Source organism: Leptopilina heterotoma, unplaced genomic scaffold, assembly GCF_015476425.1.
Source record: "Leptopilina heterotoma isolate Lh14 unplaced genomic scaffold, ASM1547642v1 Lhet_148, whole genome shotgun sequence".
NCBI lineage: Eukaryota > Metazoa > Arthropoda > Insecta > Hymenoptera > Figitidae > Leptopilina > Leptopilina heterotoma.
Window position 1 is genome coordinate 529,126 of NW_025110866.1, and position 27,319 is coordinate 556,444.

The window sequence follows — 27,319 nt, forward strand, 5'->3', positions numbered from 1 at the left end:
TCTATAAGTAATTGAAAAAATTTGGACAAAAACAGTTACAATTTTCAAAAATAATTAAAATTGAGAAGATTTTAAACTAAAATTTTAAAAAAATTTAAATTTCTTTGAAGAAATTAATAATAATTAAATATTTATTTTTAAATTTATTTAAATTCAATAATAATTTTATCTAAAGTTATGAAAAATATGTTTCTGAGAAATTTTAATTTGATTGTTTAAAGATATTTAAATTTTAAATAAATTTTAAAAAAGTTTATCACTCTAATTTTATTTTAGAAATAGGCAGACACTGTAAAAGATTTAAATTAAATGTTTGCTTCTGGAAATTATTTTTTTTAATAATAATAATTTTTATGAAAAAGATAATTTAATTGATGAACCCTCAAAATTTTTTAGTGATCAGGGAAAAAATTGAAATAAAATCTGGAAATCAGGGAAAACTGACATCAAATTTTTGTGTCAGTTCTGTTGAATAGTAATTTTGAGAAAAAATTCTAAAGGGAAAATTTTACCGAATAAAAATCCAGCTGATTAAAAATTCACTTTTATATTTTTTTATTATTCATTGCAAATATTTCTTAAAATAAACTTATAAAAAATATTATTTATAATACTGAAAATTGTTCGAAAAAAATGAACAAGTTTTACTGGCCACAGTTTTTTTTGAAAATCTTGTTAATTATGAATGTCAATTATAATAACGAGTTTTTCATATTTCTGACTTATTAATTATTGAAACGTCATTTTAATATTAAATTCTAAATTTTTCACAATCAAATTTATCAAGTTCGTAAGCGACAATTTTGGTGATTTTCGATTTTATCATTTCGATTATTTCATTTTCCCATTTTTTCGATATCCAAGTGGCGAGTGATGATGCCAATGAATTAAATGGCGATAAACCGGTGACATTAATAGTAATTTTTCCATAATCAAGAATTTTAAAATATTCCATTGTTGTTTTACATGGTTTTGAATTGTAGTCAACTGAAACTTTTGCTTCTATCGATATACCATCAATTCTCGCCGATAACACGCCATCGAGTTTTATTATTCCAAATTTTAACTGAAAAAATGATTTCATATGTTAATTGTTAAATTAATTATGTCATTTCTCATTGGGAATTAATTATTTCAGTTACTATAATTAATTATTAACTATAATTAGTTTAAAAAATTTTCAATTTCTTTTAACGTACCCTATATTGACTATATTGAATTAAGGCTTTTGTTAATCCAAAACCACAAGATGCTGAAAATTTTTTGCCATTTCGATCGAGAACAGCGTCTGTTGTTCTCTGAAGTGTTGTAAGGTCACTAAAATTTTATTTATTTATTATTTTTAGTACTTTAAGCAAATATTAATTATTTTATTGATTACAAAAATTTTTTTATGAAAAATTTATAGGAAAATAATTTCTACCTAAAGTAACCATCGACAGTGATAAAACGACCATTTGTTTCAAAAATTCCAGAACCAACTTTAAATCTTTCATCGATATTTGGAACTCTTATCATTTCATTGTGATTTTTCTTTAGGTGATTTATAACTTCATGCAAGACAAAATCGACAATATGATTTATATATGACTGAAAAAAATGATTAACAATAGAAAAATTATTAATTATTAAAATCAGTTCATCATTTTTTTTTTTTGAATGAAACAAATAATTATAATTTTACTTGAAATTGAGTAGAACTATTGAATAAATTCCTGGCATGTAGTTCAGGCAGTGAATATTCATTTTCAATTTGATTTTCATTTTCATCATTATTAGTGGAAATGAGAAATTCAGAAATATATGGCACGGTGATTTTTGTAAATAATTCCTCCACCATACAAATTTTTGCTTTATTTTTTATTGCAACTTCCAATGACTTAGGAATATTCAAACTGCAAAATAAAAAATTTAAATAACATTTTTCTTGATTATGACCAAAAAGTAAATTTTTAATTTCAATGATTTTACAATTCTTACCTTTGGCTTTCATTTCTCAGTAAATATATATTGCAGTTTTCAAGTGTTCTCGTGTCCTATTATTTGCAAAAATAAAATTGTAAATATTAATGTGAATTTAATTCTTTTTGCAATTACCAAAATAAATTCGAATTATTTAATTAATTAATTTATTTATTAATCTATTAATTATTTAATTTACTAATTAAATAATGAGTTAGTTGACTTAGCAAATTAAATTCTTTAATTAATAATTAATAACTGAGTTTATCAATTAATATGATCAAAAATTAATTTGATAAATTAATATTTTCAAAATACTCACCTGCAAATAAGCAGTGCCTAATACTTGATAATAAGATGCTAATGCAATTTTGTCTGACTGTCCTGAAGAAGTTATTAAGTTTCCTGATTGGGAAAAAATGTTTATAGGAATAATTTCAGTATAAAATATCTCGGAAAATTAGATAAAAATAATTAGCACCATTAATTTAATATTTAATAAAAAATTTAATATTTTAAACGTTTACAAATAAAAATTTATTAGATAAGAATTTGAAAAGTAATTGAAAATTTTAAATATGTAATAAAAACGGAATTTAAAAATTAACTCCAAGTTTTTAATAATAAAGAATTAAATTTATTATAATTATAAAATGTTTATAACTCAGACGTACCTTTAAAAATGATTATTGTGTCATTTAGAAGAATATTGACTAGATTTGTATCTGGATAAGTGAAAACTCTAAATTTATCCATTGAGTATAAAATACTTAATTCACCCTTCTGAAGTTGAATATCATTTCCATTTGATGTATTTACATCATAATCCCATATATTATTGCACTCTAATAAAACCATTAGTTTATATAAATAATATTTAAATCTAGATTTTAAATTCTTTAAAAAATTTTATTTAATAAAAAATAAAAAATCTAGATTTATCTTGACATTAAAAAATGTATTACATTTTTATTCTATTAATGAAACAACCAAAAATAATTCGATTTGCCAATGAAAAATTCTTAAATAAAAAATAAATAATAATAATAATTATTATGCGTAAATAAAATTGTTTCCTAATCTTTTGTTTAAAAAAGAAGATAATGACTCACCAATTCTTTCTAGAGATGAATAAGCCAGTGGCAGTGAGAAAATAAGAAGAAAAATATAACGTATCATTTCTAATCTGTTAAGAAAATTTATAGTATTTACTTTCTTTGTTATCAATAATTTTAACCGAATTTTAATTCTTTAATATTTACTATTAGTAATAGTAATAATAATAATAATAATGCTTAAAATAAAACAATGAATAGCAAACTGGTATTTTCTGTGGCCTTTGGTCCACAAACAATACTCTGTTATTCATACAATTAAAAATCTTTAAAAAAACTACAAAAATAAAATAATTTTTATAATATGGTAATAAATAATAAATATTAATAATTAATTAATTATAATTTCTAAAAATTAATATAAAATATTGAATAATAATAATGATTAAACATAATTATAGTAATGGAAATAATGATGATAATAATAATAAGAATATATACATATAATAATGATGCTATCACTCGGTCGATAAAATATTAAGATGATGAAAAAATCGATCACTTCGAGTCAGGATGATCCTGACTCGGAGTGATCGATTTTTTCATCATCTTAATAATAATAATAATAATAATAATAATAATAATAAAATCTAATTAATTTTTAAAATTCAGTGTTTATTTATTTATATGTTAACGGCCTGACAAAAGATTAATTAAGAAAAATTATTGTTAAGAAATTTTTAATTTGTTGTTATTATTCATAGGGACGAAAAGTTTTTAACACCCTGTATATAATGACAATTTCACACAAAGAATTCTATGATTTTAATTATAAGGTTCTTCAACAATGAAAAAAAAAATTTCCTCTCTAATTACTTATCACAATTGCGATAAAGATTAAATTTTTCTATTGCGTCACTAAATATAATAAACATGTCAATTTTTTCTTTTCAAACATTGCAATTATTATTTGTTAAGTTTTATATAGAGAAAATAAAAATAATAAATTGAAAAATAAATAGCAAATAATAATAACTAACAAAATAAATTTTAAATATATATATACAGAAATGCGTAAAATTGGTAAATTGCGTAAATTTTAGGAAAAAATGTGGAGGCAAATTTGGAGTAAATTTATTATAATTTTTCTACATACCTTGATTATTGTCTTCTCATTAGAAATACAGAGTGCAAATTGTGAAGGAAATCACAAAGAAGTCTTTATTTAAATATAAATGAGAGTACACAGATAAGTTGAATAAAAAAAATTACAAAAATAAAATATTTCATAAGATGCTGTTTAACGTCAGTTAATGTAGAGCATCACTGAAAACATATAATGAGAGTGACTAGTTTGTCCGAGGAAGGCATTCTTGTAATCAATTGTGGTGGGGGGACGCTTTAACTTCTCAAATGCGTGCGATCAAGGACGCTATTATTTTCTTTGCTGTTTACTTAACAAAATATTGTTTTAAATTATTAAAAAATTATACAATTATTATTTGTTTGTTTGTTAAATATTTATTTTATTATTCTTTATAATTTTTAACCAAATTTTGTTAAGTAAATATAGAAAAAAGAAACGGCATCGTTTCAATTTTCAAATAGTGGTAAAATGTCCCCTCAGTGCCGGAGATTAGGGATAAAAGAGTTAATTTGCAATTAAATTAAAAATTAAATTGTAGTTGATATAAAAATAAATGTCGATTATAATTTTCTGTCAAGCATATTTTTTTTTTGTAAATTAATGGTAATGTTAAATTTATTGCTACATAGTGGTAGTTGGCCCCTTTGCTCCCTTTCTCTTAATCCGGCACTGTGGAGACGCTTTAAGGCTGTTGCTGTTCCTATGTAGGTATTACAGAGTCCTGTGATTAAAAATTAAATTCAAAATTATAAAGTAAATATTAATGTTAATTTTTATATATTTATATATAGAGTAGTAAAATTTACTCCAAAAATAGTAAAAATTGCTATAATTTAAAGTAATTCCAGATAGTTTTAGTTTCAGTACACAAAAATATAGTAAAAATTACTTTATTCGTTTTATCATTGTTATAAAACATGTACGTACATTGTAATCAAGGATACTTGACTTGACTCGAGCTAATTATAGTTCCATACAAATTATTTATTAATTATGACAATAATACCATGATAATTGAACGAAATGTACGTGTACATTTAATGGGCATTGACCTTTGTTTAATGTCAATAATTGAACTTCAATTTGCTTCTCTCTCTTTCTCACTCTACTTTGCCATGAAATATTTACGAATCAATTAACCTTATTAATTGCCATATTTCATATTATTAGAATATAAATCAAAATTTCCGATTATTTAAAAATTCCTGAATATATGATGTATTTTTATAATTATGAGCAAACCTTTTAATAACTAACTTCAACTAGTCGTCTATACTTTTATTATCACTTAGAAAAGTTAAAAATTTTATTTAACTTGTTTTTGGCATTTTTAAAAAAAAGTGAATGTGATAAATAATTAAATTAATTAATTTAAATATATATTTATTTCGCATTCAATTATTCGACTAAAATTCATATGAAGAAAACTTTTTTAATATATCATTGTAAAAGGGTTTTAGGAGAACTATGTATATTACAAATTGTTTTTCATCTTGCCAATTAAGCATCACTTAAAAAGTGATAATTACATTTTAATTTACAAATAACGACTGGTGCAGTCGGCTTTATCGATTAAGACATTGTCTATTTCTAAAATTAAATTTATAATTTAAAAACAAAAAATTTCTTCAAGGAATAAACTATTTCTTCTAATATATTAAAATTTTATTGTAAATTTATTTTAATTTAGTAAATTTAACTTATTGTAAACGTTTACAACTATAAAGTGTATTAATATTTAATTTTCAATCATATTCTTCCATTTTTCAGTAATTTGGTTCATTCTTATAAAAATCAAGAAGAAGGACAGGAAGGATGTAGAAAGAAAAAAAGTTTCTACTTGTGTAGCAATTTGTATTTGAGCGGTATGTGAGAGAATTTTGTATATTTTCGTGTCAATCAGGAAGTGATTAAGGCAGTTTTTAATAAGGTAAGATTATTTATTTAAATTTAATTTATTTTCTATATTTTGCGAATCATCATAATCCTTACACTGCAAAAATAAGTGTCTTATTTGATATCTTAAAATAAGATGTAAGATGGAAAAATGGTATCTTACATCTTAAAATAAGATGTTTTCTAAAGTATCTTACTGATTTTTAAGATGTTTTATACGTCTTAGATATTTCTTCTATCTTAAAAAAGTAAGATACTTCTGTAAGTTTTTTAAAGTATCTTAAATTAAGATGTTTCTGTCTCAATAAGATGTTTAGCGATAAGATACTTGTGAATTGTAAGATGCGAAAAAAATTTAAGTTACTAAAAACTAAGATGCATAAAATGTCTTACATATAAGCCCATAGTTAACCTCAAAACTTTTTTCCCGAAAAATATGCTGAAAATATGTACGAAGATGCTTTTAGTATCTTAAATTAAGATATTTTAAATGACTAAAAAGTGACTACAATAACATCTTAGAAATGACTACCGAAACATCTTAAATAAGATACTACTTTTTGCAGTGTAGTAAAAAAAAGAAGAAATATTGAATATTAAGAAATTCGGTTTTTCGAATTTTTGATAATTTTTAATAAATTTAAATTTTTGACCAAAGAGTAGAGACTATTAAATAAGTAAAGTGTTTTTGAAGAGCCCAAAAATATTGAAGCTAAATGCCATAAAACACAAGAGAAAATTGTTGAATTTTAAGAAATTCGGCTTTTGGAATTTTTGTATTTTTGTAGCAACCCTGAAAATTGAAAAAAATAATTTCGATATTCATATATTAATTGTTTAGAAAATAAACCATTAGACGCAATCATAAATGCTGAATACTAAAAGAATTGCATTCCAATTAGTTCTACTGTAAAGAGTTTTAAATTTTGTAATTATAAAATCAGACTTTTGTATGTACGGTGCTAAAAATTAATATTTTCTTGCACGATTTATCATTTTAAGTAGTAAAGATTGTAAGTATGACAAAAATAAGAATTCTGTTGATAATTTGCACGGGCAGCATTTTTAAAGGTCTTAATCAATAAAAATAAGCCTGTCAATCTGTTAGGTATTAATAAGACTTGGAAATTTTTTCATATCCGATTAAAAAATATTAAGCTGAATGATAGTTATCATTTCTTCCAAAACGAAATGCATATTCTTTATTTTTTTTTTGGCAGATTGATGCAACACTATCCGTAGCTCATTTTTTGAGATAAATACAACCCATTTTTACAATAAAATTTCAAAATAATAAATCCGAATTTCTAATCAAAAAGCATAATTTGAAGAATTTTAAAAATTTATTTTCCGATTAAATATTTGTTGAATTGTTTAATGAAGTTTGTATTGATGTTTCTTGATGTCGAAGACAGGTAGGACAGGTAGGACATAGTTTTATATTTAAGTTACAACCTGTGATTATGGAAAGAGAGGAAATAATAGTAGTGGCAGTAGTAGAGAGTGCATGCAGGAAGAGAAATAATCGATTTCCGTAAGTGATATCCGCGTGTTGAAGAAGCTCTCTGTGGGTCTTCATAAGTCTTGACAACGAAGAGAAAGTAGTTTCCTTTTCAAATGTCCTTCTTCTTTTACTTCTGCAGATATCTCGTTACTTCTTTAAATTACATGCTGTCTTATGGAAGCCCCATCATAGCCGCTGTCACACGCACAAGAGTCTTATGTCTAATCTTGTGCAGTGGCCAGCAGCTGCATTAGGGTCCGTTTTTCTTCAACACTAATCTGCTTTACCTGTAAAGAAAAAAGAATTATTTATTTTACTTTTCTCATCTTGAAAGATATTCTCATTTTTGGTGAGAAAATCTTATATTTAATTCTATATTTAGCCAAATCGAATAACTTGATTTAAGAATCAGTTTACAACTGGAGTTTTGGGAAACATTCGATTACTTCGCAGATGATTTTAATTTTGAAGCAAATTGTTATATAGTAATATTAGTTAATAGAATTGTGGATATTATTTTACTTGTATTTAAAGAATAGTTTTTATTTAGTGACATAAAAAGATGTGTGTATAAAAGGAGGGTTTATGACACAGTTTCACTCGTGATAAAATATTCACGAGTGTAAAAGTTTTCCTTACATAATAATTATTCGATCACGGTTGTCGTTCGTTAACCTTGCATTACTTTCTGAAGAAAATAATTTTGCTATCAACTTTTTACATTTATAGGATTGGATATGTGGTATTATTTTTTCTTATGGCTACCACATTAATGTCTGGCTGACACAAATATTATGTAATTGTGTCGTCTGTAGTTTGTATAATAACTAAAGTAGTGGTATGGTTTGATGAGAATCAAAAATTTATGTACTTATGATAATAAAGTTTATGTATTTGTGATATAAAGTTTATGTATTTAGGACTTAAAGTTTATGTATTTAGGACTTAAAGTTTATGTATTTACGACTTAAAGTTATGTATTTATGATATAAACCCAGCATTTTTGCTGGGATACTGTTCGGTCTGATAACAGTACCTTGGGATGAAGATTAATTCAGCAAAAATGCTGGGTTACGTTCTAGGATGTTGTTAGTGCTTCTCTTTCTCTACTAATTTCTTTTTGCATAAGATGCATTTTCTGCTGTTTTCAGACATTCAGCTTCTTCTCAGTTCTTCTCTCAATACTTAAACCATGCAGATGATTTGTCTATTGTTGTAGAAACTTCCTATGATAATAATTATGGAACAATTTCTACCAACCGTTAAAATCAAAAATGTCTTCTTGGTAAATGCCTTCTTGTCCAAGGTGCTCTTCTGTCCCCTTGTCCAAAAAGAGTATTCCGGACCTTTTTGAGTCCCTAAAAATCTGATAGTCTTTCATACTTTTTTGAATCTTTAAAGACTTTGAAACTCTTCTAGACTTCTGTGAGTCCTTAAAGAATTTGTTGAAAGTCATGCAGACTTCTTTAAATCTTTCAAGAGTTTGAAAGTCTTGAAGCAATTTTTGAATCTGTTTTGAGACCTTAAATCAAGTCTTGCAGACTTTTTTAAATCTTTGAAGAGTTTAGAAGTCTTCCAAACAGTTTTAAATCTTTGGAGACTTTGAAAGCCTTCCAGATTTTTTTGAGTCTGTAAAGACTTTTTGTAGTCTTCCAAATATTTTTGGGTCTGTAAAGACTGTAGAAGTCTTCTAACTTTTGGTGTCTATGAAGACTTTGAAAGCATTCCTCAATTTCTATAGTTTCTAACTCTCCTTCTTCTAGAAATTCATTGTTACCTCTAAAACTTTTATTGACTCCTCTGGTCTTTTTGAACTTTCTCATCCAGACTAATGCTTTATAAAAATGCTATTCCACCCTTTTGGTGCTGCTTTCTTTGCCTTTAAATTCTTTAAAATTGATTAATTAGTATTAATAATTATAGTTTTTACTATTATTATTTACTATACTATTAATTGTTATAATTTTTACTATTATTTAATATTTACTATATATTTACATTATTTACCATATATTTATTCAGTCAAGTAAATAGTAATCGTTTTTAATATAGAAAATGGTTCGGAAAGTAAACTAATAATATAGTTAGGGGGGTAAAGCACGTTGATTTGCGATCGTTGAGGTTAAGCACAGTTGGGAACGGTTGGTACTCGGATGGGTAAACCTTTCTTGTAATAAAAAAGTTGTAGAAACATTTTTTCAACTAAAATTTTAGCAGAATATTTAAAAAAGTAGAGGATAAAGAAAAATAAAGACTGTCAATAAAAACGTATTAAATTAAAATTAAGCGCTTAAATAAGAAAAAATAGAAGAAAAAAAGTCAATAAAGAACTTTTCTATTTTTCCACTACTATCTTTTACACTTTTAACAACATCGTACCGTAAATAAAAATTTATTTATTATAAAAATTATTTAGTTTCGATATAGTATATTTCGTAACGAGTGCGAGCAGTTGTCAATTTTTGAATAAGCACTTTTTTTGGAACAAACTGTAGGCGAAGCGAAGCTTCGCCTACAGTTTGTTCCAAAAAAAGTGCTTATTCAAAAATTGGCAACTGCTAGCACTAGTTACGAACGATATTTTTCATAACAAGGTGCAAAAAAGTGCCCTTTTTTGCACCGCGTTATGAAAAATATTTATTTAATTCAAGTCGAAATTAAAATAAATTAGTATAGTAAATTATATAAATTATATATAAAGTATAGTAAACATTTCTTTAATAAATAGTCAAGATTGAACTATATTATAAATTAAACGTTAAATTCACAAAAAAGTTATAAAACTGACAACATAAAATTAAATACCCCACTCTTTAATGTGATAAGAATATAAAAATACAAGAACGTTTTTTCTGATTCGAAATCTTTTTGAAAAATAAATAAGAGGCAGAGGTAGTTTTCTATTGTATTGATGAAAAATTAATGAAAATGTGATGAAAATAGAAAAAAAAAATTATGAAAATTGCAATTGAGTAAATTAGTTTATAATGTGAATTGTACAAGTAGAGCAGTAAGTTTATATGTTAAGCTGTGGGGACTGGACATATGGTAACTATATAGAAGGGGTAATTCAGATCGAATACAAAATTCAGTATCTTCGATCTCAGTACAGCTATACTACATACCTACAAAAGATTGTCGTGTTGTAACTTGATCACAATTTTTCAAGTCAAGTGTTTATGAAATGAAAAAATTTTCCTTCCCTTTTACAGATGAAATTATAATTTTCATCACACACGCACATTTAGGGATAATTATTAATTTAATTAATTTGATTATTTATTCATCAAAGCAAATATTATTATTCATTTATTAAAATAATTGTTGCAACAATCATTATTCTTTATTTATTGCAATAATAATTATTTATTACAACAATTGTTATTTGTTAATTACAAAAAATATTATTATTTCTTCACATAAGTATAATACAGGTAAAAAAATTAATTCAAAACTAAAAAAAAAATGACGATTTTTTTATTTACAGTTTCAAAATGGTTTTATTTAAAAATAGTTTAGTTGTAACTAAGTTTCAAAGTTTTGAAAATTTATAAGAAACTAATTAATTATTGAAAACATTATAAATAATATAATGAAAATAATTTTTTTTGGAAAATATTTTCTAAAAATGGCTAATTTTTAAAGAAGTCATTTTAGATAAATATTTTTTTTGTATTTTATATTACATTTTGATAGTTTAAAATTAAATTGATTGTGATTCTTCAATTTTATGAAATTTTGTATTTTAAAACCGCATAAATGAATAAAATTATTTAATAAATGAGTGAATAAATAAATAAATAAATAAACTAATCAAAAATAAAATAGAAAAATAAACGAAAAGAATAAATAATTACAAAAATGAAATGAATAAAGAGTAGAAAAAATGTAATTTTTCAAAAAATTTTTTTAAATAGTTAACATAATAAATATGAAAAAAATAGACTAAATGATAAAAATTAGAGTCGTTAAAAAAAATTAATTTTTGTATAGTAATTAAACACTTGTTTACCTATCTCAGCACATGAAATATCAATTTGCATTTCTCCCTCGAGTAATTTTGATATGAAGTGGACTCCACTCACAAAATTAATTCACTTGACTAATTTTATAAGAAAAAAAGAAAATTATTTTTCACTTAAAATTAACTCTGACTATTGCATTGAAAAACAATTATTTTCACTTAAAGTTCAATACTACTAATTTTATTTATCACTTTAAATGATTACCGATTAATTTTATCACTTGATAAAAATTGCAAAAAAAATTTCTCAACACTAGGCTTAAAAATGAATTTCTAGTGTCTCCAAAAACAGAGCAAAAAAAAATCACTTGAGTAATTTTGGATTATAATAAAAAATAAAGAAAATACGTCCAATATTGTTTTTCATTCATGCTGAAAAAATAAAATCTCTCTCACCGCGAAAAACACGAAACAAAATGCACATGTGAAAATTCTAAAAACTTTTCAACGAAAAAATTCACTAATCAAAAAGTTGTGTATTTTTCTTGAGAGATCTTTTTTAGAAAAAATTCTATTCTCCACTGTAATTGAAAAAAAATCACTTTTATCCCGTGGAATAAATAATAAATGCGAGAGAAGAATTTTTTGCAAAAATAAAGAAAATCGGAAGACAATTTGCTTTTGAATCACATTAAAGAAAAGGGTCACAGTCTTTTTTATCACTGTTGGAGAACAACTGCTGTCGTTTCTTACTTCACCCTCTGTTTTATACTGGAACCCCAACGTGGTCATTTAATCCAACGACCAATAGTCGGTGGTGTTAGGTGAAGAAGGGCCAATCAGTTGTATGTATTAGCGGTCCGAGACACGTGTTCTTTGGAAATAAGGACATTGCCATATTTTATATATATACTTGAAAAAAGAAAAAAAATTTATTTCCCTCAAATAATTTATTAAATTGATCATTTTTCACTAATTTAATAATTATATTTTTGGATATAGAAACAAATTCGCTTCATTTGTAGACAAATTTTTTAGATATTGAAAATATGGACAGGGGAAGAAATTTATTTGATTCATGTAACCGAATATTTGTCTATTATCGCATAAAAATATTTATCTGAATCGAATAATTTTTATTTAAATCAAATAAATATTTACTTGAATCAAATAATTTTTATCTACACCCAGAGAAAAATTTCATTTGAATCAAATAAACATTTACTTGAATCAAATAATTTTTATCTACACCCAGAGAAAAAATTTCATTTAAATCAAATAAACATTTACTTGAATTAAATAATTTTTATCTACACCCAGAGAAAAATTTCATTTAAATCAAATATATATTTACCTGAATCAAATAATTTTTATCCACACCCAGAGAAAAATTTTATTTAAACCAAATATAATTTATTTGAGTTTAATAAAAGTGTGTTTGTCTCAGAACCAATTTGTTTTAAATGAAAATTTTGACCAAATTTTAAATATTACATTGATTGACTCAAGCAATTGTTGTAATTTGTGAATTACCGAAAATTGAAATTATATAATTTTTTTTTTTTTGCTTTTGCATATAAAGTTACATAAGTGTACTTTATTTCATATGTGCTTTGCATTGTTTAATGACATTGTGAAGAAGCGAATCCTTAAAAATGAACCTCGCATACATACCACCGTCAAGCAAATTACATCGTTTGGTAAATAATGGGATTTGGTTCTAAGATGACCCAAATTATGAATTACATTTTACATGATGACGTAACAAATTGTGTAAAAGCTTCTTTAAAAATAAACGTTCATTTTGAAAAGAACTTTAAAGTTATGCTTTAAAAATAATATTTTTTTAAAAATATTTCCTTCGCTATAATATTAAAAAAAAATGTAAATAAATATGAATTATTATATAATAATTATTATTTATGATAATTACTAATTACAATTACACTGAAGAAAAAATTATTTTATTCAAATAATTAATTACTTGTTTATTATCAACTAAATATTTGTTTGAATCAAATAATTTTTGTTTAAGTCAATATAAATTTTTTTGAACCAATATTTTCAGTATTTGAAGCAAATTTTATTTAATTAATTTACATAAAAATTATTTGATTCAAGTAAATATATATTTATTTGACAATAGTCGGTTATTTGAATCAAATAATTTTTTTATACTAATTAATTATTTTTTTAAATTAATTTCACCAAATTTTGCATAAATTAGAAACAATTTTATAGTTGAACGTTATAAATAACTGCTAATTGATCAATTACGAAATAATTTATTGATTGGTTATTTATTGACTTAGACAAAGATTGGATTGCTTTAATTCAATTTGGATTAATTGCCTGAGACAAATATTTGGTTGCTATGATCAAATTTGTGTGACTTCATGTAAATTAGTTGGTTTAATTAAATATTTAGTGGATTTAATGAAACATACAGTCAATAATTAAATTTTTGGTTCATAACCAAATTTTTCTAAGAGAAACAATTTTTTTGTTAATAACCAATTTTTTAGTCAACTAAAGATTTATTTTTAATTAAACCAACTTTTTGATAATTTAATAAACTATTTGGTTCGCCTAACCAAATGTTTTCTGAGCTAATGAACAATTTAGTTAGTAAATCGAAATGTTAAATAATAATTAATTTTTTTTTGTAATTAGTTTAGAGAAGTATTTGGTTAATTGAGCTAAATTTGGGAAAACATAAAGAAATTTGGTTAATTTGAACAAATATTTGGGTAATTAACCTAATGCTTGGTTAGTAACTAAATTTTGGTTTTGGTTTATTGCATCAATTAGTTGGTTTGACAATTGATTAATTTTCGGTTAATTAACCAATTTTTCGATTAACTTTGAATATTTTTCGAATGGTAAATCACAATGTTTGGTTGGTTTTTTTTTCGCAAAAAAATTTTTGTTTTTTTTAAAACCGTTTTATATATCAAACAATTTTTTGAGAGTATCAAATTTGATATAAATTTTTTTTAAAATTAATAAAAAATTCCCTTCAAAATTGATAAAAAAAAAAAATTTTAATATTTTTAAATATTATTTCTGTAGACGAAAACCATTGTTTCTAGACAAGTGTTATAATAAGCATCGTTTGGGTGTGAGGGTCTCTTCTTAAAAAAAAATGTCTTACACTAAAAGCCTACTTTTTCTTTTCTCAGACTGCAATACAATGAAAGCTGTGTAAATAATCTTATATCTCACTTCAAGTTTATACCAAAAAGAATTTAAAGCTTCATTCTTACGATATTCTTACATAAACTTTTGCTGCAAAAAATAATTAAATTTCACACGTCAACCATTTATTTCAATCTGCTGAATTTGAAAAATTATTTTATTACTATTAGGTATTATTAATTAGTTACTTAATTATTATTTTCTATTCTTTTTAATTTATATTTATCTTGTTCCCATTTCATTCTTCCAAAAATAAAAATAATAAATAAAAAACAAAAATTTCTTTATTCTCATTGATTAGTGAACACAAATAATATTTTATTTGGTTCGAATATAAATTTTATTTTTGTCAACTAAACAAATAGAATAAAGCAATTTTTTGAATCCTTTAACGCCCCCGGAAAAGGAGGAGGAAATTTTTAATGAACAAAAAAGATTCTTAGAGGTTTTTTAAGAGTGACTGACTTGAGGTCAGTTTTTTAAAATTCAAAATGGCGGATTTAATATGGCGGACGAAGTTTTAAAATTCTAATTGTAATTTCTTATTTTGTGGTTCTTTGGTTCAAATTTTGTTTAAAATTGTCAGTTTAATATTTTATTTCTTACTACTGTGGTTATAAATTAAATAAATATTTATTATATATAATATTATTATTTAACTTATATTATATTGTTTTATATATTTATTTTTTGATTTTTTTCGTCTTTTTTTTGTAAGTTGTATTCTAAAGTAGCGTTCTAGAGCGCAACATCGATAGGTAATGAGACGAAGCAAGGATTGAATCTAATAAGGGTGGAATGCGAGCACAGCAAAGAAAAAAAAGGGAACGGGGGACCCCCTTTTCATAAAAGTCTCTTTTGCTCTAGGTAACACTAGCCAAGTAAGCTCTCTCTGACACTTGACAGGATTCAGCTTAACTCTCCCACTTTGGGCTTCCCGTCTGCCTGCCCATACACGCACCTTTTCCACTGTCTGACTGTTCCTTTCATCTTTACTACTTTATTGATAATGATTTAAGAATCTGCTTCTCTACAAGATTAATTCAAACTTTATTTCTAAGAAGATAAATATTTTTTATTCAGAAATTTTCACTTTTTAAGTGGGAATTTCTTTTTATTGTTACTTCGAAACTTTTTTGTTTCTATTTTTTGTTCTTATTTATTCAAAACTTTTCCTGAATTTTTTCTCTCTCTGTTTGTTTTCTTTTATTTCGTTAGGAATTTGTTTATTTTTATTGTTTTGTTATTCTTTTTCTTTTCTGTTTTCCTTTATTCCCCCCTCCATTTTTATCTTGTTCTCCGATCATTTTCGATTCAATTTTCTTTCTTCTTTTCTTTTCCCTTTTTTTTCCATTTTCATTTTGTTTTTCCTTTTCTTTTTATATTTATTTTTGTTTTCTTGTTTCTTTTATTTTCTTTACTTTTTTCATTTTTTGCTTTTTCTTTTTTTAGTTTTCTCCTCTGTTTATCTTTTTTCTTTTTGTTTTCCTTTTTGTTTTTATTTATTTAAGTTTTCTTGTTTTATTTTTCTTTTTGCCATTTGGTTTCCATTTTTTTTGTTTCTTTTTTTTCCATCTTACTTTTTGTTTTGTTTTTTTTAATTTTCTGACCTCAAAGAATGTAAAAAAATATCAAAATTCTTTTACTTCAATTAAGTTATCAAAATTTCGTTACATGTCATACCAAAAAAATCTACTTTCGCAAATACAAATTACTTCTTATAAATTACAAGTAAATTTTACTAATTTGTTAGTAAAATTCAATTCAAAAGAACTAATTTAAAAGCAAAAAGTCAGTCACTAATTCAAATAAATAAATATTTTTAGTTTTTTACTAATTCAAATTTAGAGAGTATGACCTAAATGATAATAATTATAGTCTGATTTTCCACTTTATTTCTTTTAATTATACATCAATTATTAATTACATAATACTTGGAAAAAACAAAAATAAATAATTATAAAGAAGAGAGAAAAATGTTCTTCATTTCATATCCTCGCGTGCGGTAATAATCTTCATTCTTCTTGTTATCCGATAACTGTTGATTATATAGGGAACCACCTTAAGTTTATGTCATATTTCATATCTCAATTGTACAATGAAATAAGACAGAAACATAAGACGGCTTGCCTATGTTATAGTTTTCTTCAGATTTTACTCCAATTTTTTTTTATATTGTGCGACGATATTGATAAATTTTATTTTTTAAATTGTTCCTCCTTCTCTGAAAAAAAGAAATCAAGACTAAATTTTACATTATATTTATATTATTACATAAAATTAATTTAATTAATTTTTCTTGTCGTGTTACTGTGCAAAATTCTATACACCATATACAGTAAGCACGTAAAAACCAGTAATATATTTTCTAATTATTTTTTAATAGAAATAAAAAAAATGCTGAAATTCGAAAAAAATTGAACTGAATTAAGCATAATTTTTTCGTTAAAGAATCAGTTTCATGAAAGTGTGAGTCGATACATACGTGGAGTTGCATAAGAAGCCCTAAATCTGCCAGAAGTAAACTGGATTAATCCCAACCACCCCAGAGAAGCCATGTTAGAGTCACTAGCATAGAATGCAAAGAATATCCTTATAAGTAGAGAAACCGATGTATTTTCGGATTATTCAACATTGCAACAATAATAATTATTATTGTTGCAGCTTTCATAAGGAGAAGTTAATTTTTCTACCACCTAAATTTTCAAAAATTTGTTTTTTTTCTCAAAGGTTTGCGATTTTTTTTTTATTCATGACTCTTTCATCTATATATACCACTTGACTTTAGAAACCTAGAGTTTAGAATTTAACTTAACAAAATTTTAAGAAATCATATAGACAATATTTATAAATATTTATAAATAATTAAATATAATTACATGTAATGTAATTTATAATAAATAATAATTTAAATATAACTAAATTTTTAATTTGGCAATTTACAAATGTTAATTAACATTTATATATATTAAATTTACCAATACAAAATAATTACATGGTTTCGTGTATTAATTTTTATAGTTTAAAAAATAAGCTATGATCTTATTTATAGATTAAGGAGAAAGAGACTTTCTTCTATAATATTTATATATACAGTGTTCTTCTTTCTTGAAATTCAAATATCTAGAGTTTTTATCGACTATTCTTGTCGCTCTCATTTTTATCGTAAAGATTTTCTTATAGGTGTAAGTTGCGACTATAAATAATTTCGTCTCCTTAATGGTAAGAGCGGTTTCTCTTCGTACGTAAAACTATATTTTATATAATAATTATTTCAAGTAACATTTCGTCAATAAATTCGTTTTGCTAAAAATATAACATTTTTATTTTAAACTCTACTGCAATAAATGACAATCTAATTAGATGTTGAATTAGTAAAAATATTTTATTTTTTTAATTATTCTTCAAATTTGAATTAATAAAAATACTAAAAATGTTTACTAATTTGAATTAGTGACGTGACTTTTTGCCTTTGAATTAGTAAATTTCACTAATAAATTAGTAAACTCTACTAACTCAAAAGAAAAAAGTCATTCACCAATTCAAATTAGTAAACACGTTTAACTAATTCAAATTTAGGGAGTAAAAAATTTTTATAATTATAAATTTTTTTCATTAATTCTTTGTCTCTAAATTTGAATTAATAAAAATATTTACTAATTTGAATTAGTGATTGACTTTTTGCTTTTGAATTAGTAAATTTATTATTTAGATACTATTTTCTCTCTAAATTTTAATTAGTAAAAATATTTACTAATTTGAACTAGAGACTGACTTTTTGCCTTCGAATTAGTAAATTTTACTTATAAATTATTTCGAATTACTAATTATTAGTAAAGTTTACTAATTCAATTTCTTATTTACTCTCTAAATTTGAATTAGTAATAATATTTACTAATTTGAATTAGAGACTGACTTTTTGCCTTTAAATTAGTAAATTTTACTAATAAATTAGTAGGAATTATTATGTATTTGTAAAATTTACTGATTCATTTTATTAATTACTCTTTAAATTTGAATTAGTAATAATATTTACTAATTTAAATTACAGACAGACTTTTTGTCTTTGAATTAGTAAATTTTACAAATAAAAATTAGTAGGAATTATTATTTACTAGTAAAATTTACTGATTCAATTTAAGATTTACTCTCTAAATTTGAATTAGTAATAATAATTACTAATTTGAATTAGATACTGACTTTTTGCCTTTAAATTAGTAAATTTTACTGAAGAATTAATAGGAATTCTTATTTATTAGTAAAAACTTATTCAATTTATTATTTACTCTCTAAATTTGAATTTGCAATAATATTTACCAATTTAAATTAGAGACTGACGTTTTGCCTTTAAATTAGTAAATTTTACTAATAAATTAGTTGAAATTTAGAGAGTAAATAATTAATTTTTTATTTAAATTTATCAAAGTATTGATATAAACATTATAATATAATATACAATAAAGTGAAGAATCCTATTAATTATTGTATATATTTAAAAAAAAAGAAATGGAAAATGGAGAAGAAAAAATTATTCAAAAAGAAGGCAACGAACTTGAAATGAGAATTATATTTGAGAGGAAATTGAATTTAAGTGGAAGTGATACGTGTTTTGTCAGACAATTGAATAGAGCGACGCCAAGCGTTCGAATTGAGAACAATGTGAGATAACTCCTTCAATAATGTAACCCACGACCTCGACTGTAGTTTCTTTTTACCCTTTGGTTTTATGTAAACGAAACCAGCGCAACTGTTTTGAAAGCTTCTTTTATCGACCTTCTTGGATATTATAGTTTTCTCTAGGGTTTTATTATTATCAAATACGGACAAAAACGGAAGTTGAAAATTTTTTTTTTTGTGCTTGCTTTTAATTTTGAATTGAAATTTCTTCTTTTAAATAAATTTATTTTTAATTTAATTATTAATTCTTATTTATTGATTAATATTTATTGATATTTATTGATATTGATTAATATTTATTGATATTTATTGATATTGCTTAATATTTATTGATATTAATTAATATTAATTGATATTTATTGATAGGGTAGAGTGGGGTAAAAAAGCCATGGTGTAAAAAAGCCATTTGAGTTTTATTTGAAAACTATTAAGCCGATTTATCAGCTGTTTAGAATATAAATACTATTAGGTAATACGCAACTTTTGAATCTAATTTGAATGTTGTACCTAGATTAATATTGTTTTTATTGTAATTTTAATTTTTTGTTGCTTTTTTGAAAACATTTTGGTAAACTTTTTAAACATATTACAATCTGATTAAGTGAGCGAATAATAAAAGTAAACGTTTGTACATAAGGAGAAAAGTATACTGAAAACGTATGCAATGTTAATTTTTGGAAATTGAACTGAATTAACAATTTATTTTTGCTTTTTTTAATAACTGGTCTTGGGTGCAAAAAAGCCAGGGCAAAAAATCCATTGAATATTTTGTGAAATTCACTTGTTTTCTATTTAAACTAACCTTCTTATTTTACAAAATTTCTCGTGTTTATTTAATAAAATAAATTAAACACGACGAAAAAGTAGTTCAAAGTGCATTTAAAAAATAAACAATGAATAAACGGTTGCAACGAAATATGTTATCTGTGGTGAAACTTAAAGAGAACTTCTAAAAAAGGTACGAAAAATTGGCAGTGCAAATCGAAAACAGGTAAACTCAATATAATTTTTAATTTTGCTTGTTAAAAACTCTTTCATAATTATTAAAATATTTTTCAAATAAGACTATTTGTCATATAAATAAAGGAAAACTATAAAAATACCTACATTGATAACATGTTTTGCTAAAATCGTAGGGTGGCTTTTTCACCCCACCAGGTGGTGCAAAAAAGCCACTTACAGTGCTTCCGTAAAACTCTTATAACTTAGTCCTTTCATGAGATAAAAAATATTTCCGTCAAGAATTTTCAAGCTTAATAACTAAACTTTCAATAACAATTGGAAATTTGAGAAAAAAATTTTAAATACAGATTTTACAGCATCAAAAGTAAAAATGTGTCTTTTTTACCCCACTCTACCCTAATAATTGATATTTATTGATATTTATTAATATTTATTGATATATTTATAACTATTAATATTTATATTTAAAAGTTTTAGTGAATTATAAGTTAATTCTTTGGTTGTTATTTTGCATATATTGAACTTGACATTAATTGAAAATGAGGAGTAAAATTTTACTCTTTTTGCTTCAACTCCAAAAGGGTGGTTTTTATAAAATCCTATCGAGAGTTAAAATTTTACTCTTTTTTCTACAGTGTAAATTACTTCCAATTTTCCTCTAACTTTTTTATTGAATTTGTTACAATTTCACCCCTTTTGAATTTCATCTCCCACTACACTTATAATCAAGGTGTCTATTGTAATAGTTGTAATCGTAAATTTATTTTTTAGATTAGATATATTGGATTAAAAATTAGAATAATTGCATCAAAGTTATTCAACCACGTCCTTATTTCAAATAATATATATATATATATTTTTTTTTCAATGACTCAATATCAAAAATAATAAATCCCAACATTGAAGTGTCTCCCAATGTATAGACATAGTATTTTCTAAATGTTTTTTGGGTCAAGGAAAAAAGATTTCATGGATCACGATTATAATAATAACAATAATAATAATAACAAAAAGAGAAGTGCGACTTTTATGATCGTCGATGCAAGAATCATTTCTTACGACGGCTGCGGAGACGCAGTTCGATGACGTGGGGTCGTTGATGACGTCAGTGGGTAACACGCCTGCGCCAGGCCACTGAACTCCTGGTGCTTCTCGCGGAAAAGGTTATCGACTTCCTGAAAACGCGATTCCTGTAAATTTCAATTTTTTCCCCCTTTTTTTGAAGATCAACACTTGCAAAATTTTTATCTCCTTCAATATGGAAATTTCTTTTTTAAAATTTCAATTTTTCTCTCGTCAATTAATTTTTGTTTGAAAAAATTTTTATCAGTAGAAGTAATGAAGTAAAATTGCAATTTTCTTTTTGACAATTTGAATATAATATTATAATATATGTATATTATAAAAATTATAATTTCATCACCGGAAATGGAAGTCTTAAATTGTAATTATAATTTTTGAATAAAAATGTTTGTAAATAAATATTTTTATTATTATTTTATTCTGTATATTTATACATAATAGAATAAAATAATAATAAAAATGAATGTACATAAAAATTAATAAGAATTATAATCAAAATTAAATTTATAAGTTTCAATGGCAAATTTTACTTTTTGATTATTGTTCTTATGGAGAAAAATTAGTCTAATATTTCTCTTTATAAATAATTAAATAATAATAACATTATAGTATAACAACTTAATTAGTAAGTTATAGTATTAAGTTTTTGAGTACAAGGGTTGCTTCATTAATTAATGAACAAATGGATAAATTATTAGTGTGCCTATGGGTATATCTCGAGAAACATTATTGATTTTAACATTCATTATTTACAAGGTGTCGATCATATAATTATTTTTTCATGAAACTTTCAAGAAGAAAATTTACCGTCGCTGCATCGAATGTTTAATATTTTACACACCGTTTCATAAAAAAAAAACAAAAAAACAAAAAAATAGGTGTAAAAATAATTATATTTATTTACATTTAATTAAATGTAGTTTATAGACAGAAAATAGTAAATAACCAAAAACAAAAATCAAATATATTATATAATAATTATTATTAATAAATTAGTTTATTAATAATTTAATAGACATTATTTATTATTATTATTATTATTATTATTATTATTATTATTATTATTATTATTATTATTATTGTTATTATTTATTAGGGAAAGAAGTTTCCTTTTTCTTTCGCAAAATTTTTAGATAGAATTTTAAATCAACAATTATTTTCTGCTTTTTACTAATATATTATTATTATCATAATATTAATATTTTTTATCTATTTATTGTATTGTATATACACGTGTAGCGCCAATTCATATTATTTTCAATAATTTTATAATATTATAAATAGGTATAAATACGTGAAAATAAAATACAATGTAAAAATGCAGATAATAATTAATTGTTAATTTAAAATTATATCTAAAAAAAAATCTGCGATAAAAAAAGGAAACTGCTCTCGTTACGAGATCAGAACTTTTAATGTCAGACGTATTCTGCAAAGTTAATCGTAAGTTTTCATCCCCCTTCTATCGTAGGTCGTGTGTCGGGGTGGTTCTATAAATAGCAAACCGACTCTATATATAGACATTCAGGTCACTGGGGAAACCACGAGGTCGAACCAAGGGCGCCTTAATTGCACATTGTCAATTTCTTGTTTTTTTTGTCATTTGTTTATTATCGCAAATAATTATTGTATTAAAAAAAAAAAAATTTTCTATTAATCAATCAATTTTTCTTTAAATGATATAATATTGTATTATATAAATTGTAGGTACTAGTTTTTATTAAATTTATGGAAAAATTATTGAATGGAATTCGAATTTTGGGAAATATTCTATAATTTGTGATTAGAAAATAATTTATGAACAAGATTTTTATTATTATGGAGAAAATAAGTTTATTTTAGAAAAAAATATTATTAGTAAATTATTCTTGATTCGATCGAATTGTTTTTTTCTTTTTCTGATTTCATTTTTTGGTTTTTTTGTCGTCTTTTTGTTTTCTGTCTTTTCTGCTTTTCTGATCTCTTTCATCTTATGTTTTCTTTAATGTATTTTTTGCTTTTTGTAATGAATTTTTGCTATTGTTCTTATATTTATATTTTTTTCCTGTTCTTGTTTTTCTTGTTTTTTTTATTTTTTGTTTTCTTTTTTCTCTGTTTCTTGTTCTATTTTCTATTCCTTCTACTATTTTTATTATTTTACTATTCTTATTCAACTATTATTATTATTGTTTTTCCCTTTCTTTTGTTTTATCGTTTTCTTGATTCTTTCTTTTATTTTCTTCTGTTTTCCTTTTTTTCTTGTTTTACTGTTTCTTCTTCTAATTCTTTTTTGTTTTTTCCTTTCTCTTGTATTACCGTTTTCTTGATTCTTACATTTATTTTCTTCTTTTTTCGTTAACTTTTTGGTAAATTTTTTTTTCTTACTCTATTGTCTATTCTTCTCATTCTTTTTTGTTTTTATTTTCTTTTTTTGTTTCTTAAACTTCTTATTCAACTGTTTTTTATGTTCTTTTTCGTTTTTTGAACTTATTCTTATTCTACTGTTTTTTCTGTTTTTTCTGTTTTTTGTATTTCGTTTGTTTCTTCTTTCTTCGTTTTGTTTTTCAATTTCAATTTTTTCCATTCCTTTTTGTTTTCCCTTTTTGTTTTCTTCTTTTCTTTTGTTTTATCGTTTTCTTGATTCTTACTTTTATCTTCTTTTTTTTTCTTCTGCATTGTAATTTTTTGTTTTTTCTCCTTTTTCGGTTCTACTTTGTATTATCCATTCTTGTATTTTTTACTTTTCTTTTTTAGATTTCTTATTATATTGTTATTCTCTTTCTTTATCCTTTTTTCTTTATTTTCTTTTTTAATTTTTTCTTCTTAATCTTCTATTTTCTTTTCGTTTTACTATTTTTTTTTGTTTCACTACTTTTTTTTCGTTCTTCTTTTTCTTACTTTTATTTTTTCAATAGTTTGTTCTCTTTGCTTTCTTCTTTCTTCTTCTATTTTATATTTTCATTCTCCGTTTTTTCTTTCTTCTTCTTTAAGTTTTTGTTTTTAATTTTCTATTCTTTCTTATTCTAATTTCTAATATCCATTTTCTTTTCTATTTTTTTAAATTTGTTATCTTTTTCTTTCATATTTTTAATATTTATTTTTTTTGTATTTTTCTTCCTCTAATTTCTATTTTCCACTTTCTTTTCTATTTTTTTACAAAATTTGTTTTCTAGTTCTTTCTTATTTTTTTTTATAAAATTTGTTTTCTCTTTCTTTTATATTTCTAATATTTATTATTCTACTGTTAAACTTTTTCTCTTTTTGTTCGTTTTTGTATTTTAATTTCAATTTTTTTCTTTTTCCTAGTTTTCTTTTTTCATCTTCTGCTTTTTTGGAATATTTTCCACTTTTATAATTTTTCTTCTTTGTATTTTTCGGTTTATCGTTTTTCCCTCTTTGTCTTTTCTTGATCTCTTTTTCTTTCTTATTTATTTTTCCTTTTTTGTTCTTTTTCTTTTGTTTGATATTTATCGTTTTTCTTACTTAATTGTTATTCTATTTCTTACTTTTATCAAATTGTTCTTGTATTTTTTTTCTTCGTTTTCTTTTAATTATTTTCTATCCTTTATTATTTATCCTTTTTGTTTTTGTTATTTTTCTATTTTACTTCTTTTTTTTGTTTACTTTTTCTGTTCTTATTCTTCATTTTCTTTTATTATTTTCTAACCTTTTTTATTTTCTTTATTCTACTGTTATTATTTTTCATTCTTTACTTCATTTTTCTTGTTTCCTTTTTCTATTCTTGTTCTTCTTGTCCTTCCTTTCTTCCTTTCCCTTAGTTTTTCTTTTTCTTCTTCCTCTCGTCATTTTTAGACTTTTTTTTACTTACTTATCTCGCAATGAAATTAAAATAACATTTTTTTTCTTATTTGCATTACGAGTATGAAAATGTTGCTTGATTCATTTTTTTTTGCATCAGGAGTGTACTGTCTTTTTGTTTGTTGTACGTGTGGTGGGGAGAGATTGTGAATGACGCAAACGTGAATGTGGGTCACCAGGTCATGCTACTCCATACTCCATCGTCATTCTCCTCAATGGGACTTTATTTATGGAAGGAGATGACATCCCCGAAGGATACACAGCATAAAAATTATTCCCAGTAATTCTGGAATCATTAAACTTTACAAGATTTTCCTCATCATAATCTGTTTTTTTTCTCCTCTTCATTTTTATTATGAAAATCACGATTATCTCAGAAAATGAGAGGAAAATCGAAAGAGTAATTTTGTCGATATTTAATGACTAGAAATATAATTAATTGTACAAAAAATAATTTGCATAATAAATTATGTAATTATTTTTCTCAAAAAAAGAATGTTAATTATTTTTAGTATAAAATATTAACTCTGTTTTATAATCAGTAACAAAAATTATGGAAAATTAAGTTTAGCATTTTTTTAACAATTGTCCTTTTGTTAATATTTATTAACTCTGATTTGACAAGTGAATAATTGTTTAAATAATTTTTTTGTAAAAATGAAAATTGTTTCATTTTTCTCCAAATTTATTACTTTCTGGGTACTTAAAAGTTTACTGAAAAGTAATTTTGACAAAAGAATTATAAATTTTTAAATAACATTATCTTAAAAAAATTAAGAAAAATTAAAAATTAATTTCCGTTAATTATTGTTTAAATAATTTTTTCTAAATAACTTCTTCTTCATAATGAGAAATGTTTCTCAATTTTTCACAAAAAATTATTAATTCCAGGGTAGTTATTATAGAACAGAAAAAACTATTTTGTTTAAACAAATTTTATTTTTAAATAAATTATTCAAAAGTATAATAATGAATGTTTTTTCATTTGAATTTATTTTTTCAATTAAAAAAATTTTACTTACTTTTTTTTTGTATTTCATTAAACATTTTTTGTTTAAACAATTTTTATTTTCAAATAAAATAAAATTTTTTCCATTAACTATATTAGTTTGAATAATTTGTTTTAATAAATAAAATCCTCTTTTTATATTTTACCAAAATTATTAAATACAGAGTACATAAAGTATTTACTGAAAATTTTTTTTTGAATTATTTAAACAATTTTTATTTTCAAATAAAATAAATAAAAATAAAATAAATTGTTTTAACTGAAAAAAAATCCGATTTTTTGATTATGGTTTATAGAAGAAAAAAAAGGGTTGTGAAGGTTATCGAGGAGATGAAAAATGGGTAAAGGTGCGAGGAATAGGAGGGAGGCTGGGAGAAAAAATTCCCAATCTACCAACAACAAAGCTCGGCGACCTCAACGGACTGAGCAGCCTTTGGAAACTGGGACTTTGAACTCCAATGCACCCCAGTGTGAGATGCTTATTGCATATAGACACATGCAAACATACACAGACTTAAACAGTGACGTAGTTTGCCGTCAACCAATCAGATTTGAGAATTTCTATGACGTACTATCCACCCCCACCCCTCTCCATGTGACGTACATTTTACTTTAAGGATTGTGGGGGGGATTCATTGCTTAAATAAGGGGGGCAGGGGTACGCGTCATATATTTTGACCCAATTAACAAAAGCTGACAACTGATGCAAAAAAAAAAAAAAATTGTTCCCAAAAAATGTTTCACTCTTGACATACTTCAAATCTATATATCCTCTGTTTTTTTTCATTCATTTATAAACTCGAGTTTCTTGATTTGATTCATTTCCGCATTTCTCGATAATGTGCATTATTTCGGATATTGTATTTTTTCTTGGTTTTTTAAAAATTTTTATCGTTATTTAATTTTTGGTTTATAAAAAAATGAGAATTCTTTGTTTTAAAATTGAATTAATATTCAAAATTATTATTTAATATTTTTATTTAAAATAGAATTGTTTAAAATTAGAATTATTATATAAAAATAGAATTCTTGTTTAAAATTAGAGTTTTGATTTAAAATTAGA

At 23.6% G+C, this 27,319-nt stretch overlaps 2 protein-coding genes across 2 annotated transcripts in view; one reads left to right on the forward strand and one right to left on the reverse strand.

Annotated features, from left to right (window-relative positions):
* The window catches only part of LOC122498355 (cuticle protein 79-like), a 135,741-nt gene that overhangs the window by 55,907 nt on the left and 52,515 nt on the right, over positions 1-27,319 (forward strand). The window contains exon 2 of the mRNA XM_043606045.1: positions 5,935-6,094. The gene's annotated coding sequence lies outside the window, so the exon portion shown is untranslated. The remainder of the gene's footprint in view (positions 1-5,934; positions 6,095-27,319) is intronic.
* On the reverse strand, positions 706-4,361 carry LOC122498352. The gene is made up of 9 exons (XM_043606042.1): positions 4,174-4,361; positions 3,075-3,148; positions 2,637-2,807; positions 2,285-2,367; positions 1,981-2,036; positions 1,685-1,895; positions 1,424-1,590; positions 1,200-1,317; positions 706-1,066 (listed from the first exon to the last, which is right to left on the reverse strand). The coding sequence occupies exons 2-9, from the start codon at positions 3,139-3,141 to the stop codon at positions 752-754; spliced, it is 1,188 nt and encodes a 395-aa protein (XP_043461977.1). The 5' UTR covers positions 3,142-3,148; positions 4,174-4,361; the 3' UTR covers positions 706-751.

Coding starts and splice junctions, on each gene's coding strand:
- LOC122498352 (XM_043606042.1), bottom strand. CDS start 3,141: ATGATACGTTATATTTTTCTTCTTATTTTCTCACTGCCACTGGCTTAT. Junction 1,591..1,684: donor ATAGTTCTACTCAATTTCAA/GTAAAATTATAA, acceptor CATTTTTTTCAG/TCATATATAAATCATATTGT. Junction 1,318..1,423: donor ACTGTCGATGGTTACTTTAG/GTAGAAATTATT, acceptor ATAAAATTTTAG/TGACCTTACAACACTTCAGA.